This window comes from Bactrocera neohumeralis, chromosome 2 (genome assembly GCF_024586455.1).
Source record: "Bactrocera neohumeralis isolate Rockhampton chromosome 2, APGP_CSIRO_Bneo_wtdbg2-racon-allhic-juicebox.fasta_v2, whole genome shotgun sequence".
Classification (NCBI taxonomy): Eukaryota; Metazoa; Arthropoda; class Insecta; order Diptera; family Tephritidae; genus Bactrocera; species Bactrocera neohumeralis.
The window spans coordinates 49,747,837-49,763,698 of NC_065919.1; the positions used below are offsets into that span (position 1 = coordinate 49,747,837).

Genomic DNA, 15,862 nt, shown 5'->3' on the forward strand with positions numbered 1-15,862 from the left:
AAATAATGTTATCGATTCGATCAAATAGACCAGCCCGAGTCAAAATTGAACAGCTGGTGTATATTAATGCCAGTTGTTGTTGTTGTAGCAGCAGAAAACATCCATGAAGTCACTCCATATGACTATGCTAGTCAAATAAATATTGAGAGCGTTAATTGGTCGTCTCTTGCTGTCAACCGAATAAAACCTATTAAAAATAATAATCGAAAACAATGAAAAATCTTTATTTGACTTCTGGAATTATAATTTATTTAATGTTTTCTTAGTTTGTTATTAAAATCGATATTTTTTACAAAATTTTGCATATTTTATATTCACAATTTTGTTTATTTATTTTTTTCTTTGTTTGATAACAATTTTGTAAAAAAGTTTTTTTTTCTTTTCAAACATCATTTCTATTAAACAACAGTCTTTTTTATTTAATGCAAATCACTTATATATTTACGTACAATGTGGCTGGGATGTCATGGGATTAAAATGGCAAAAAGAGAACAAAAAATTTCAAGGACAAACAAAAAAAATAAAAGGACAATTACGCAGGATTTCGATGGAACTAATTATAATAAAACGACTCAAATAATATTTCACATTATTTTGATTGAAGTAATTTTCATGTCTGACACTTGTATGTATTAGTAAATATGTATGTGATAAGTGAGCACCGTTCTAACTAAAAAACCTTAAAACTAAATTATGTATAACGCATGACAGTCTGCTCGTTGGACATTTAATCAGCATTGAATAACGGTAGTATAAATATATATATATATATGTATGTACACAAAAAATAGGATACACTGTTGGTAGACATTTATATATATCAATGATAATAATTTTTGACTTAAGCACTTCCTTTAAAGCACAAAAAATATTGCTTAAAACAGTTAGGTTAACGAACAGACCGATGACTGGCACATAATCGAGTTTATATACATGTGTGTGTAGGTATTTAGGTAGGTACAAGTTTATTTAATTATTTAATTGAAAATGCATTAATTTGATATTAGAGCAAACACTATCAGCTAGAAATGCGAATCACAATTGATAAATTTACATACATACACACATATAACAGTTAACATACAATGCAAATGCAATTCAATTGCTAAATATCAAATTTGTCAAATATTAAAATCAAATGCATATTATACTCGCACATATATATACATATGTATTAGGATTATCGAAACACAGAGGAACATTACGATTTGTGCTCATACACTTTGGAGCTGGTTGGTTGTTGCATGTTGTTGGGCAAAACTAAAGCATTATAAATAGGTATGTATATCACTTATTGACAATTAGGCCATTTGCGCATACGAATAGGCGCTATAACGGCGGCGGCGATAGTACAGCATGAATGTGTAGGAGAGCAGTAGCATAAAGCAGATAACTGAACCCAGTATGGCTGTGGTTAGAAAAATACCTGATATTAGCAAATAATACGGCCGCATTGTATTTGTAAAGCTGGGCTTACCCATAGCCAAGCCGATATTAGCCTCATCGTAGGGCATCATCATGGTGCTCAGTCTGCATTCTTTCTCCCAATCTACCGGCAAAATATCTTTGTAAATTGTGTGCATTTTCGCCAGTGGACATGACACGCCACAATCGGGTATATTCAGTAGTGTGGGCTCAGCCGAAGTGTTTTTGTAGAATATTGACACAAAAGGTTGATTCTGCTCATCAATGCGCAATTCGAATAGTAAACAAGCTGTATAACCGGGACTTTTCATCTGAAAGTTCAAAATATTTTATACGTTATAATCAAATTGCGATAAGTAGGAGCGCATTATTATGCGGCAGAGCATACTCACATCGTATAATTTGAGTGTGTTCAAAACATTCGCCACGGTTGTGTCGTGTGCGCTATAAATCCACACCGACCGATCGGGCTTGAGTGAACCGCGCGCCTTCTCACCGAAACGTTGTAGCATTTCTTTTATCAGCGGTCCGGCTTTTAAGCGTGCCATGCGGCGCGTATACGTGTTAATCGAAAAGGCGAAATCAGCTATGTATGTCATATCGGCGCTGGGGTACACCTTCTTGGTCCATTCGGGCAGCGTACGATTGTAGAGTGTCTCAATGTAAAATGTATTATTCATGCGTTGTATAGCCTCTAATGTGTCCACTTTGCGACCCGAATACTTGGTCAAATAGTCAAATAAATATTGATAGCGTTGATTCAACTGTTGGAAGGTAATCGAATTCAAAAGTGCTGAGCGCGCATAATCGTAGGCGGGACAGGGCACTTTACCAGCCAATTCCTAAAAGATAAGGACGAAATATTTTGTAAACTTCAATAGAAAAACACTTGAAATTAAAAAAGTGTGTAAGCACCTTATCGTCTCTCTCGGGTTTGGAATGCACCGGTATCGGTTGCCACGCTATATCTTTATTCCAAATCTCAGCGCCTATTGGGGGATACAGTCCGGCCAAATTGGATAGCGCACTCGCCAGCGTGCGATCAACATCGGTTGAGCGCACATAAATCTCATTCTCGGAGTAGGTTTCATTTAATAGCGTGTTATAGCGTTGACGTAACCATTTGCCAAGCTGATAGTGCTGGTTTTTTCCCGCCTGTAATTGGAAAAACCAAAAATGGTGTTAATTTGAAACACAATGTAATGATTTTAATATTAAAATCTATATGTATTTGTAAATTATATACTATGTAAGTATTGAAATAAACTACAGTTATATTTCATATAATCTAAATTGCCAAAGAGAATGGTAATGGTTTCTATTTTCTCTACTTTTTTAAAGAAAACACTTTAAAACTAATGTGGAATTTTAATTATTATATCATTCGAAAGAAAATTCTTGGCATTTATTTTCTGAAGATTATCTCTTTCAAATGTTGGCCGCGGCTACGACTCAGATGGTCCATCCGTTGAGTTCAATTTTCGATGACTCGTTCGAGCATTTCGACTGGCAACAAGCGAATGATACGCGGGATGTTTTGCTCAGCGGAATTGTCCGCATAAACTTTAAACTTTACATATCCCCACTGGAAAGAGTCTAATGGTGTGATATCACACGATCTTGGTGGCCAATCAACCGGCCCACCGAAGTGTTCTCACAATAAATCCATTGGTTGATGCGATGTGTGGAAAGTGCAGCTGTCTTGTTGAAACCAAATGTCGCCGCGATCACAAGATTTAATTTCAGGCATCAGGCATTGAATAGTCTGTTAACATGGTGCGATAACGGTCGTCATTGACAGTTACATTCTCAACGGCATAATTATTGAAGAAATATATGCCGATGATTCCACCAGCTCACAAACCATACTCAACCGTTTTTTCTGGATAAAATGCCAGCTCTTGAATCTCTCAAGATTACTCTTCGTCCTAAATACGACAACTATGTTTGTTACCCATTGAGCCATCGAAAATCTTGGATCTTCTTGGAACTTTTCAAGAGTCCATAAAGCGAAACGATGTCGCTTGGGAAGATCGAGCGGCTTCAGTTCTCGCACAAGCTGTAGACTTTCAATTTAAGATATCGACGTAAAATTCCCCAAGTCGTTCCATACGTCAGTCCGAGTTGCTGCGAACGGCGTCGAATAGACCCTCCACTGTTTTCGTTTTTACGCTTAGCTACATACGGCTGCTATATTTTCTTTACTGTGACTGGACGCGTTCTATTTGGTCGAATATTATCTAATAATGAATGCTGGGCCTCAAAATGGTTTATAGTGTTGCGAATAGTACGCTCAGTAGGCCGATTAGGTTGACCATAAGTTGAGCGAAGCGCGCGAAACATATTCTTTACAGAACGTGAATTTTCGTAATAAAGTTGAACGATTTGTAAACATTGTTCAGGCGTAAATCTTTCCATGAAGAAATGTCAAAAAATACTTAACAAAAATAATATGACAGCTTGAAACGACACACGCGTGGTCTGTCAAAAAAAAGGCTATCGAAAAAAGTATCTCTACTTGGATCATGTTACTTGAATATACTTTCTAAAGGTTGATTTTATTTTATTACGATCTGGGGTGGTTGCAGTTAGTAACTGCAATCAATAGCCGGCACTGGGCTAAAATCTCACACAGAAGCGACAATACCCTGCACAAATGAAAAAATATTTCATGCAAAAACTTGATTTTGATCGGTCGGTGTGTATGTCTACTGTATAATATAGTGATTTGATTAAAAAAAAAAATTGTTCGGAGAACTTCATTTCAAACGTTCAGTTTGTATGGCAGCTATATGCTATAGTGGTACGATATCGGCGATTCGGACAAATGAGCAGCTTTATGCAGAGAACAGAACATGTTTCAGATCGATATCTCTTAAAATGAGAAACTAGTTCGCATATAGACAGACAGACGGACATGGCTTCTTGGCATTAAGTTTGTCACCTGTTCAAGGTATAAAAACCCAGTTTTAGCACCCTTTGGAATAAGCAATAAAAAAAATTAATTAACTCAAATTTTTAAAGTTCTGACGGTATTTTAATGATTTTCTACTCAAAAGGGTTAACGCACGCTGAACCAATTACTTATAAAAAGCATTAAAAAGCAGGGGCAATGCAATAAAAACCGAAATGTAATACTAGTAACTAAAAAAACAATAAACTTCTAGAAAATTTTCGAAAAAAGTTTTAGTGGAACACAAAACAACAGAACACAGGTGCTAAACTCAAACCGCAAACTGTTTCACATATTTTCTTCGTTTAGTTGAAAAATAAAGTCGGAAACAAAATAAAATCATTAAATAAATATGATAAATAGATGTTGAATACAATAACGGTTATCTATTTATATGCCTTATAATGGAAAACTTTTAGCAAATTCGCTTTAGAAAGAGGTACATGTGCTTGTACTTTTTTCACTTTTTCATTATCAATTTGTAATATGAATTCGCTTTTGTACGTACTATATGCAGATATGATAACACTCCCATATACATATATACATATGTACATATATAAATTACTCGAATATCATAGTTAAAGACTCATTTGTCAAATTAAATTTTAATTCAGGTGTGGGTATTTATTGGTAGACACTTAGCGGCGAATTTTTCTATATATTTACATACATAGCGTCACTTAAAATGCAAAACAACATATCATCAAATATTCGCTGGCAGATATAACAAATATAATATGAGTGTATGATATCCAATATATAACCAATATATAACTGTTTTATAACCAAAACTCAAATTTTGTATACATTTGAGAGGTTTCTATCATATTGTTTTTCCTTCGCCTGTAAACTTATGAAAAGTGATGTTACGTTATTTTACATTTTAGTTAACCATAGATAGCTTTATAATCAACAACAAAATTAAACGGTTGAATTCAATAGCAGAGAGTGATGTGTGAATCCCTATTTGAATGTCAGTTTATCTGTTATATGCCACTTGTTTGTTCTATTCGCCGATTTCAAAGTTGCGATAGATTGATTTTACTTTAAGAGAAAATTAAAATATTCTAAAACTACATACATACATATATATTCTAAACGTACTATACATACACCTAAATTAAAATTGTATATAGAGAAATCGATAATGGAAGTCTTTTTTGTTGTAAATAAGGAAAACATTCCTTTTCAATTAATTTGGCATAATACTGCTGAGTTGACAGTCCTTGTCCAGTGCAGTCCTATATATTCCAGTTACGTAAGCACGACCACCGTGAGAACGGTTTAAAAACGTATATTTAACCAAGCTAAAAATCAGGTGTGTGGTTTTATTGCATTCTCAAGTAAAATTACAGTTATCAAACAAAATTTGTGTATGTACATGAAAAATAAAGCCCCATAAAATTCATAAATAAGATATAAAATAATAAAATTATGGCCATAAGTTAATTTATTCTTTTTAGTGCCGTTATCTGCCTTTGTACGAACCAAGGTTTAATCTTAAATAAATATACATTTCATAAATAGCAATTGTGTTACATTTCTTTAGGGCAGCAAAATATGAAATATGCATTGTTATCATCTGACCATTGTTTCCCGATTTTCAGCGTCACGTGACTTATCAGTTTACAAGAAACATGCAGATAATATTTTTGAAAGTACTCTTTGCTGATCTTATTGTTACATATGCAAGCTTGTTGTTGTTTGCAAATACCATTGATAAATATGCTTGTGTAAACAACTCCTGTAGGAAAGCAAAACAAAACAAGAAAAAACGTTAACTTCGGATGCACCGAAGCTAATATACCCTTCACAGGTGCATTTCTTTTAGTAACTATATGTTCAGTTTGTATGGCAGCTATATGATATGGCTAACCGATCTGTACAATTTCTTCGTATATTACATTATTATCATAGAAAATAACCTGTACCAACTTTTGTGAAGATACATTGTCAAATGTGAAAGTTTTCCATACAAGAACTTGATACCGATCGTTCAGTTTGTATGGCAGCTATATGTTATAGTGGTCCGATAACGGCAGTTCCGACAAATGAGCAGTTTCTTGAAGAGAAAATGACGTTTCCAAAATTTCAAAACGATATCTTAAAAACTGAGGAACTGAGGCGTAATTTTGAAAATGCTTGATACAAATATTAAATCAATTGCAAAAAAAAAAAAACTTAAGGTGCCATTTGATATTTTGCTCAAAATTAAAATAATAATATTTTTATTATTAATAAGAAATCATAGTTTTACTATTTTTGCTGTTCAAATTTCAGTTTTCGAGATTGCAGCAGTATTTATTTCTGCTGAAAAATCGTGTACTAATTAAGAAATATTTAATATAATTTTAAGAATAATTAATTTAGCTTGATTTCATACATTTATATTATAAAAATAAATTATTTTTATTTTTTTTCAGCAATTCAAATTTTTCCTACAGGCTATCAACCATTATCGCCACATAAATTTTGGCGTCTTTGCAGTCAGCAGTCAAACTCGTGCGCACTAGATACTCGTGCATACAAATGTTTTGCTTGCAATGTAACTGTAAGCAATTTGAAGCGGCAAACATTTGACCGACAATATTATAATGGAAATAGTAATAAGACTCTATTTATATACACTTATACATGTATGTACACAAGTGTCTTGTTTGTGCTCATTAAACGGAAATTAACGCCACTGATTGTTGGCTGCAAATATGTATGTTCATATGACAATACTGGACGACTATATGCGCGCTCTTAATTCAATTCCTAATGGCATTTATTGTAAGCAATCATGTAGGCATATGCATTGAAGTCCATCCACAATATTAGTCATTTATTAATAGGAATTGTGATAAGCCAATAAGCACTTCTCGGTTATTATGAGCATATAAATACAAACATAAACACAGGCATACATACATACAAATAAATATACATACATATGTACATGTATATATGTATACATACTGGCATATTTAGCTACATACAAACTCATACTAGAAAGATACTAACAACAGCAGCGCATTGTTGTGGATTTCGTTAACAAATGGAGGTAATTGAACCTAAGTAATTACGAAACGCTACTGCCTGGTAATCATTAAAAATGAATAATTAATGATTTCTCAATAGAAAATATACTACCGCCATTATCAGCTGAAAATGGACTAATTAATGAACTGATTGAGATTAAAGTATGCAACAACATGAATAAAATACAAATTTTAAGGTTATATGTACATATATATATATATATGTATTTATATATGTATAACCTTAAAATTTGTATTTCATATATGTATATATGTATATGATATATATATGTATATATACATATGTATATATTATATATTATTTTTTTTGATTTGTTTTTGTTAAGCTACACAGCAAAAAATATTTTTTTTTATTTTATCTTTATTCACTAAAATATCAAAATTTTTCGCCAAACATATTTTATCATCTTAGAAAGTTGAAAATGAAAAAAATTTAATTATAAATCTGATACCGTTAAGTAATTGCTAAATAACTTGATTAGATAATACTTCTCTTATATAAAAAGAATTTTTCAAAATTTAAAGAACAGCTGAAAATACTTTTGTTGAAAAAATACAGATCACCCTAATGTCAATTCAAAAACCGACAGCTAATGCTCTACAAATATCTTTACTTAGAGATTAAATTGTCACACTTGCGAACACATTTTTAAGATACCTAAATGCATACAAACATACATACATAGGTATAAGTATATATAAAAAAAGAAAACATATGCTTCACATGCATGTATAGTATGTACGTTAGACTGGATCGACAGGTTACAGGGAGCCAAAAACACGGAAACATCAGCGTATGCGGAAAATGTTCTACGTATCATTCTGAACAACTTTGCCTGAGCGACTATGCGTTTAAAAATGCTTTCGAACCAGCAAGTTTTAGGGATTGTAAAAATGTGTTCGTCAGTTTTTGAGATATCCGAATGAAATTTAAAACTTAAGCACATTTTGATATTCTATTGATCATTTGACGGAATCGACCAATATCGGTCATATCTTCCATACCACCGCTTATTCAGATTTAAAAAATTTAAACTTCGCCTTAAATCTCGCTGACTCGTAACCGGTTTTAGACCATAGTCTCTTAAGCAAAGTGGTTCAGTATGATCCGCAGAACATTTCACGCAAACGCGATTTTATAGAAAAAAAAATCGACCCGCTCTAATGTACATATATAGATATGGTATGCATGTATTTATATGTATGTATATTCAAAGTCTGTATCCAGCACCACAATATTTATTTCCTTAATCGTTTTTTATTTTTGATATGTACGTATGTTTGTATGTATGTACACATATACATACATATATTTATATATTTAAGAATGTTGAATTTCTTTTGCTAAAACCTTCTTTTAATAGAAATGCACCAGCGAAGGGTATTGCAGCGGAAGTTAACGTTTTTTCTTGTTTTTATGAAAGTTTCAATGAGACAATAAATCAAAAAAAAATTCAAAAAAAGTAAAAATATAACGAACGAAATAACTTAAAGTCAGTAAAATTTAACATAACCTAAATAAGAAAAAAAAAAATTTAAACATTTGAGTATGTAAATATGTGCTTTTTTATTATATGCACCCAAATGAATACATTGTATAACCTCATTTTAAAAATTTTTGTATAATTTTCATATTTCTACTGAGAAATTGAATTTAGATTTACATATATGTATATACATATATATATTATATATAAACATATTTACGTATTCGCACATTCGTTATCACTTTCGGATTCAATGAAAGACAATTTCGTACGCCGCCTGCATTGCAGTAAATTAACGATAGACTGATAAAAAGTTTACACTGTTTAGCACAAAAATTAATTTTTTAGCATTTTATACATTTCATAGATCACTGTGATAAAGGATTACAAATGATAAATAAGTTAAAATATAAAAGGTTATGCTGATATCGAGTACTCAGGTAGCAGAAGTATCTTTGAGCGATTCTTTAAGGAACGGTCTTCAAATTCTGATAAAAATAAATATGTACATATGTATATACATATGTACGAGTATGTTAACATATATTATATACTACTATTTCGAAATCAAGCTTTCATACTCCTGTAAATATCTTATAACTATCGTACATGCATATAATTTAACTCCCCCTTAAACCCTTAACTTAAGGTTTTTAATTTTTTTATAGAGTTTTTTTTGTCTTAAATGAATGCATTTGTGTTCCATTTGGATTTCGAATCGTTAAGAGTATTTTTATACCAGCCTTATGAACCTTTTGCATTAGATTTTAAAACTTAAAAGCGTATTTCCCACAACTCATGTTTTCAAAGTCAAGGACTTTCACAACGTACACAATTTACAAAGTAACACAGGAAAATTAAAAAAAAAAAATATTTTACAATAACAAGCTAGTCGATTTTGGGTCAAAATATCGATTTTTTCTTTCCAAGTGTTCTTAAAAATTGAAATAATTGAATTGCGAAAAAGTCTATCGGCTTTATCTGGTAAAAGCATTTAGCTAATGATATTATTTTGCTTGTTTAATTTCAGGTGATCCAGCACCGAGTTATGAGAGGCACCGCAATTCAACTTCTTTCCGAGACACTCCAGAGTAATTACTGTCATTGGCGTATTTTTAATATTTCATAATGCAAATTTAACACACCAATCTTCAAATGTCATACTCTAATGAACCATTGGTTTCCAATGATAATTTTTAAGTGTTTCATCAAGAAAATCATATTTTTTTTTGTTCTAAGCGAAGTGCAACGCTTGCGAAGACAAATCAGCTGCCATATGGCAGCTTCGCTAAATTTACAAACACTCAGCAAGAAACTTAATTATTGCCCTAACAAAGTAATAAAAACAAACTATGATTTTCGCACTTACATTTGTGAGTTCACCCCAGCCGACCGGCCAGTACTCGCGATTCTTCCACGGATCTGTGGGATATGGTTCAATTGGCGTGCGGTCGCCGTGTCGGAAGAGCTGTAGAAGTGCACAAACAAACAAAAAAGTTGATTATTAAAAATTCATGCGTACTGGGCATTGTTGGTCATTAACCAGGCCATCTGTTGACCGATAAATGTTCATACATACAACCAAATTCACGGAGTACACACTTACCACATGTGAGAATATTAATTTTCCCTTCAAAGCAGCTGGCAACGGATTGCTAATTCCACGTTGCTCTCCGCTTTGTTGTAGTGTTGTTGGCAGCTCCAAGTCCGCCAAAGTTAGTGAAGCACAACACAAAGTGAAGAACACGAAGACGAAGAATAGCTGCCTGTGTTGGAACAGCCGCAGCGGCTTAAAAATATTTGGTGATTTTAGCATGTCGTTCGCAGGTGTTTGCAATGTTGTTTTTCTTGTTTATTTTATGTCTTTTGTTTTGCGCGTATTTCCGCTTCTTATTCAGCTTTTAGCCCGCCACAACCAACTTGTTTCACGGCAAGTTATAAAATAATCGTGTATTTATTCGCGCGTTTCACAAAAACTCAACGCAAAAGCAAATGTTAAAGTTAGAAAATAAATAAATGAATATATATGCGTGTATGTGTGTACGTAGGTAGGGCGATTCGTGATATTCGTTTTGCTCATTTATTTTGGTATCTTGTCGCAGTGGTTTGTCAATGCGCTGTGTTCCCGTTTCCTGCTCGCTTGCTTGCTTACCGATGGTTCGCTGCCTGTGTCCAAGTGGGAGGCAAGTTTACATGAGACTTTTGTGTGCGGCCTTCTTCGTTGGATATCGCACAGTTAGTAATTGCGATTTTATAAATTTACCTGTAATTCAATATTCTGCATTTGTACGCGACTGTGTGTGTATGTTTGCTGTTGTTGTTGCCTTCGTCACCTTCTCCGACTTCTTCGAGTACCCGTTGGCCTCTGTTTGTTTGTTAACGCGATTTTTTATTTGTTATTTTGCGTTCACTTCAACAAAGCACTCGCACAAAGCAATTTTGTACCGTCGTCGCTGCTTTTTTGCATTTGAATCTTGCCCATTATTTCAATAAAGCCGTAATGTATATGAATAAAGATTTACAAAATCACAAAATAATGAAGTAATCTTCAATTCCCTTGTTGTGGCAGTGCGCCGAGTCAAGACTGTTTGTGACTTTGACACCGAACACGACGACAGCAACTGTGCGAAGATTCGCAGTCGCAATAATTCAACAGACTCGCGGTAGAGCTACAGCAAAGAGAGAGTGTATGCGTTGGAAAAAAAATCGCTCCAAACCGCTTTCGCCACCGATCAGTGACAGCTAAAAAACTGATAAAAGCCTTGAAATAATCTTTGACAAATATCAGAATATTGTATTTTTTGTTGTTTTGGTAAATTCGTTTCAGCTACTAGTCACTACACTGTGTTTTCAAAGAAAAATACAGAGAGCATTGCACTGCAGCGCTCCCACTATGCATATGGCAGCATGCGTGCATATTGTACATATGCATATGAGTGCAGTGAGTGACGGCGTCGTCGGAGAGTATGCATATTTTGGAAAGAGAGAGAGTTGAATTATACAACTGAGCATTAACGCTTCCATTACAGGTAAACATTTCGTTATTTAATACAAAACGATTTGGAAGTATTGTAAATTAATTAATTATAACAGCGATTTGTTCAAGATTGATATAACAATACAGTTAGACCTAGATTTACAAACGTTGCACCTATTGCACTTACTTAAAACAAATTATTACAATATAATTGCCATAAATGTGTATAAAATTTAAATATACGCCTAAAAGATGCAACACAAAGTTAAGAAGTGTGAAATTATCTGCAACGTAGCTTAAATACAGTAAATATATTTAGAAAAAAGTAAAACAGATTTTTTTATAACAATAATAATAATAAAACATAAATTTTAAAATAAATTAAAAAGTAAATTAAAAAAAAAATTCAAAAATATATAAAAAGCAAATTTTAAAAAACAAAAATTATACAAAATTTTAGCAAAATTATACATACATACATACATATGTATACCAAAATTTTAAAAAATATATAAACAAAAAAAATATATAAAAAATACATACTATACATACATATATGTACTACATACATATGTACATATAAAAAATAATTATAAAAAAAATAAAAAAAGATATTACAAAAAAATGATAACGCAAACAAAAAAAATTAAATAACAGTATTATAAAAAATTAAAAAAACAAAATAAAAAAAAATAAATAAAAAAAATAAAAATAAAAAACAAAATTTAAAAAAAAAAAATAAAAAAATATAAAAAACAAATTAAAAACAAAAAATATTGCGTAAAAACTTAAAAAAATGTACATTAATTTAAAAAAAGGATATTTTGAAGAATAACCCATGTGTATGACTTTAGTTGACTCGCTGAACTGTCTGTTCCAACGGCAGTCGGATCTACGTAACCGGAATAGACCCGGACTTTTTATCCGGCCAAGGATGGCCGGCATAATTCTGGCGCTACAACAACATCTACTCCTTTAATTTAAATTGATGCAGCACACTTTATTTTCTTTGTATCAAAAACTCATAAACACTTAACGGCTTACCTTGTTAAGTGTACTAAACTGATTCGTTAGACGTTAATTTTGTTGAGTAGTTACGGTTTAAGAATTTTTATTATCTAAAATAACAGTACTGAAACTACATATATTTTTTCTTACATAAAAAATTAAGTGTTTCTTTATTCAATTATATTGCATAAAATGATGTACTATAACTAAAGCAAGATTTTAAATAGATATGTGCGAAAAACATATTTGCAATAACTTGGGCATTTTCATTGTTGTTGTTTATTTATATACAAACTTAAGTATATATTTTTCAATTGAAAATAAACATATCAATATTCGGTCAGGTAAATGTAATGCATTTTCACACATAGAATCTGTTACGCTACGTTATGTACGGCGTGATTGTAGGTTAATTTCGTTTAAAATCTTCTTGCCATTTGCAATTATATTTTATTGAGTAGTTGAAAAAGTGATCTGCGTAATTTGTCCGTAAATTTGTAATTTTCCTATTTAATTATTTTGTTCTATATTTAGAATATGCTATGTACTTTACATTTGATAGTTAGTATATACAAAATATTGACGACCTTGCGTTGCTTATAGACTAATATTTGTTGATTGTTAATTATTATAAAACTGAAGTAGTTTACATGACTCCGTGAAATTTAGTTTGTTTTCGAATCACACATCAACTTTTCGTAGTAAAGTTCTCGCACATGTGCGCTCGTTATGAATTGCCTATTCATATAGTTAGTCTAACTGTAATACACGAATTCCACATTATCTACTCAGATAAACGGATTGGTGAACTCGCTTACTAGGGGTTATTTTCAAAAACGTTGATAGGGCATCGCATTTTGACGTGGGCCATTGCTGTATTGAAGAGAAATCGTAAAATATATTTTAAATATAATAACGAATATTTATGTCAAGAATATATAAAACTATTTAGAGATCATATTTTAATAAGCCAAACTATTTTCAGTAGCCACTTTACGGTATATTGTTCATTCATATTTTGCATATAATGAGAAACACACATTTATACAAAATCCCAGATTTTCGTTCGTTTGTCAAACCTTTTTCATGGCTTTTAAAACAACTTTGAACCGATTTCCTATTTATTGCATTGTCTGTTAAAAGAAAATTAATCTCAATAAAATCTTACCGTTGATTTCCACCACCTCGACCGGCACGCGCATCACCTCCGCGGCCACCGAATCCCTGTGCTCCAAGTGGTGGGAAATTACTACTGTAATTATTTTGCGCAGAAAATCTTTCATTGTTGCCTCCACCATCACGCCTAAATCCGCCGCGACCGCCACTATTTGCGTTGCCATCACCTTGACCATTGCCAAAACCGCCATGAAATCCACTACGAGCCGGCATATTATTTCCATGGCTAAAACTAGAGAAAGTAAGCATTTTTAAAACCAAAAGTCACTAATCATTTAAGCTTTTACATGCATTTCATTCTAAAGCTCACAACCTAACTCACCCATTTGAACCGTTGTTATTTCTTCGACTAAAAAGACCATCGGTGATGTTATTTGTTGGGCCAGCATTATTTTGCATTCCACTTCCACCAAATGTACCAAGAGAATTACCACCAGCAAAACCAGTATTACCATTACCAAAGCGTTGACCACCACCCCCACGTCCGCCCATAGGTAAGGCGAAACCTCTTCTATCCTGACCCTGACCTCCAAAACCCTTATTACCGCCATAACCTCCGCCCGAATTGTTGCCATATCCCTCATTGTCATTGAAATTGTTCATGCCACCAAAATGACTGTTCCCATCAAACGTTTGTTTGTCCCAGTTATGGAAATTTTGCTGTCCACCATCATTTACACCACGATCGAAACCTCTAGAGCCGCTGGCATTACCACTATTAAAGTTGCCTCTTTGATTACCACCAAACATTCCGCCACCGTCGGTCGAATTTCCACCCGGACCATCATTTCTTCGATTATAAGGCATGTTACGCTGTGGCTTGAAGTGATCATTACGTATAGCACCGCTACTTTGATTAAATTTATTTTTTGGTGCGCCACGTCCGGAATTATTACCAAAGTTTTGTCTATTATTGCCACCATCATTCATATCACTATCCCTTCCTCCTGGTCTGCCACCACGATTTCCTGGTCCGGAATTCCTACCGCCTTGACATAGTTAAATTTATAAAATTGTTAATAAATGCAATATTCAATATATTAAACATCCCAATTTTACCTCCGGCACGCGCTGTACCGCGTGACCTTATATTTCCCCCTCGTCCATTGTCTGCATTTGCTTTCCTATCTTTCGGCCGACCCAGCTCTACAACAATCATTTGTCCTTTGAATTCGGATGCATGTAGTGCAGTAATCGCTGTGTTGGCCATTTCTTTTGTTTCCATGTGCACAAATCCACACCGATTCATAACATCACATTCCACCACGACACCATAATCTTCAAATAAACGTCGTAATTCCTCAGGCTTTGTGCCGGGCGGGAGGTTACCCACAAATATTTTTGTCTAAAAATCCCAAATTTTGTAAAAGAAAAAATTATATACACGAACGTCATAGCACAAGTAAAAGAATTATTCAACGTTGCGTAAAGATTTACAAAAATGTGCGCTGATATACTTACCGCCATTTCGGTGGGTTGTTGAGATATTTGTTTAGACTTCAAAGTGTTTTTGTTTTGGGCCTTTATTAGTATTTAATATTAGCGTTTTTCACCTGTATATGCAGCCAAAACTTTTCTTAATAAATGATTAACAAAAAATGCCGCTAGAAAATTGTGAAAATGGCGAAGAAAGAAAAATGAAATAGTGCCACATAATTTTTATGTTAACAGCGTTGCCATCAGTTCTGAACAACAAAGATAAAATCAAAACCTTTAGGGAAACGCTGGATTTTTGGCAATTCAAACTGCAATGACATTAGTAAATAATTTTACAGATAAATTAAAAAAT

The 15,862-nt window shown here is 33.0% G+C and overlaps 2 protein-coding genes across 4 annotated transcripts; both read right to left on the bottom strand.

Annotated features, from left to right (window-relative positions):
- Window positions 1-392: 392 nt before the first annotated feature.
- Window positions 393-11,732, bottom strand: LOC126750962 (prostatic acid phosphatase). Of its 3 annotated transcripts, none has more exons than XM_050460830.1 (6): window positions 11,176-11,732; window positions 10,519-11,078; window positions 10,282-10,380; window positions 2,341-2,580; window positions 1,818-2,267; window positions 393-1,736 (listed from the first exon to the last, which is right to left on the bottom strand). In XM_050460830.1, exons 2-6 carry the CDS (start codon window positions 10,726-10,728, stop codon window positions 1,302-1,304), a joined length of 1,434 nt encoding a protein of 477 aa, XP_050316787.1. In that variant the 5' UTR covers window positions 10,729-11,078; window positions 11,176-11,732; the 3' UTR covers window positions 393-1,301. The 3 variants fall into 3 exon arrangements, with proteins under 3 accessions (XP_050316787.1, XP_050316788.1, XP_050316786.1); XM_050460831.1 differs by having other exon boundaries at window positions 393-1,408; window positions 1,478-1,736; window positions 10,519-11,728; XM_050460829.1 differs by having other exon boundaries at window positions 10,519-11,732.
- A 1,302-nt stretch (window positions 11,733-13,034) lies between these two features.
- Window positions 13,035-15,706, bottom strand: LOC126750969 (uncharacterized transmembrane protein DDB_G0289901). Its single transcript, XM_050460848.1, has 5 exons — window positions 15,535-15,706; window positions 15,133-15,418; window positions 14,396-15,062; window positions 14,066-14,305; window positions 13,035-13,770 (listed from the first exon to the last, which is right to left on the bottom strand). The coding sequence occupies exons 1-5, from the start codon at window positions 15,538-15,540 to the stop codon at window positions 13,728-13,730; spliced, it is 1,242 nt and encodes a 413-aa protein (XP_050316805.1). The 5' UTR covers window positions 15,541-15,706; the 3' UTR covers window positions 13,035-13,727.
- Between the last annotated feature and the right edge of the window lie 156 nt (window positions 15,707-15,862).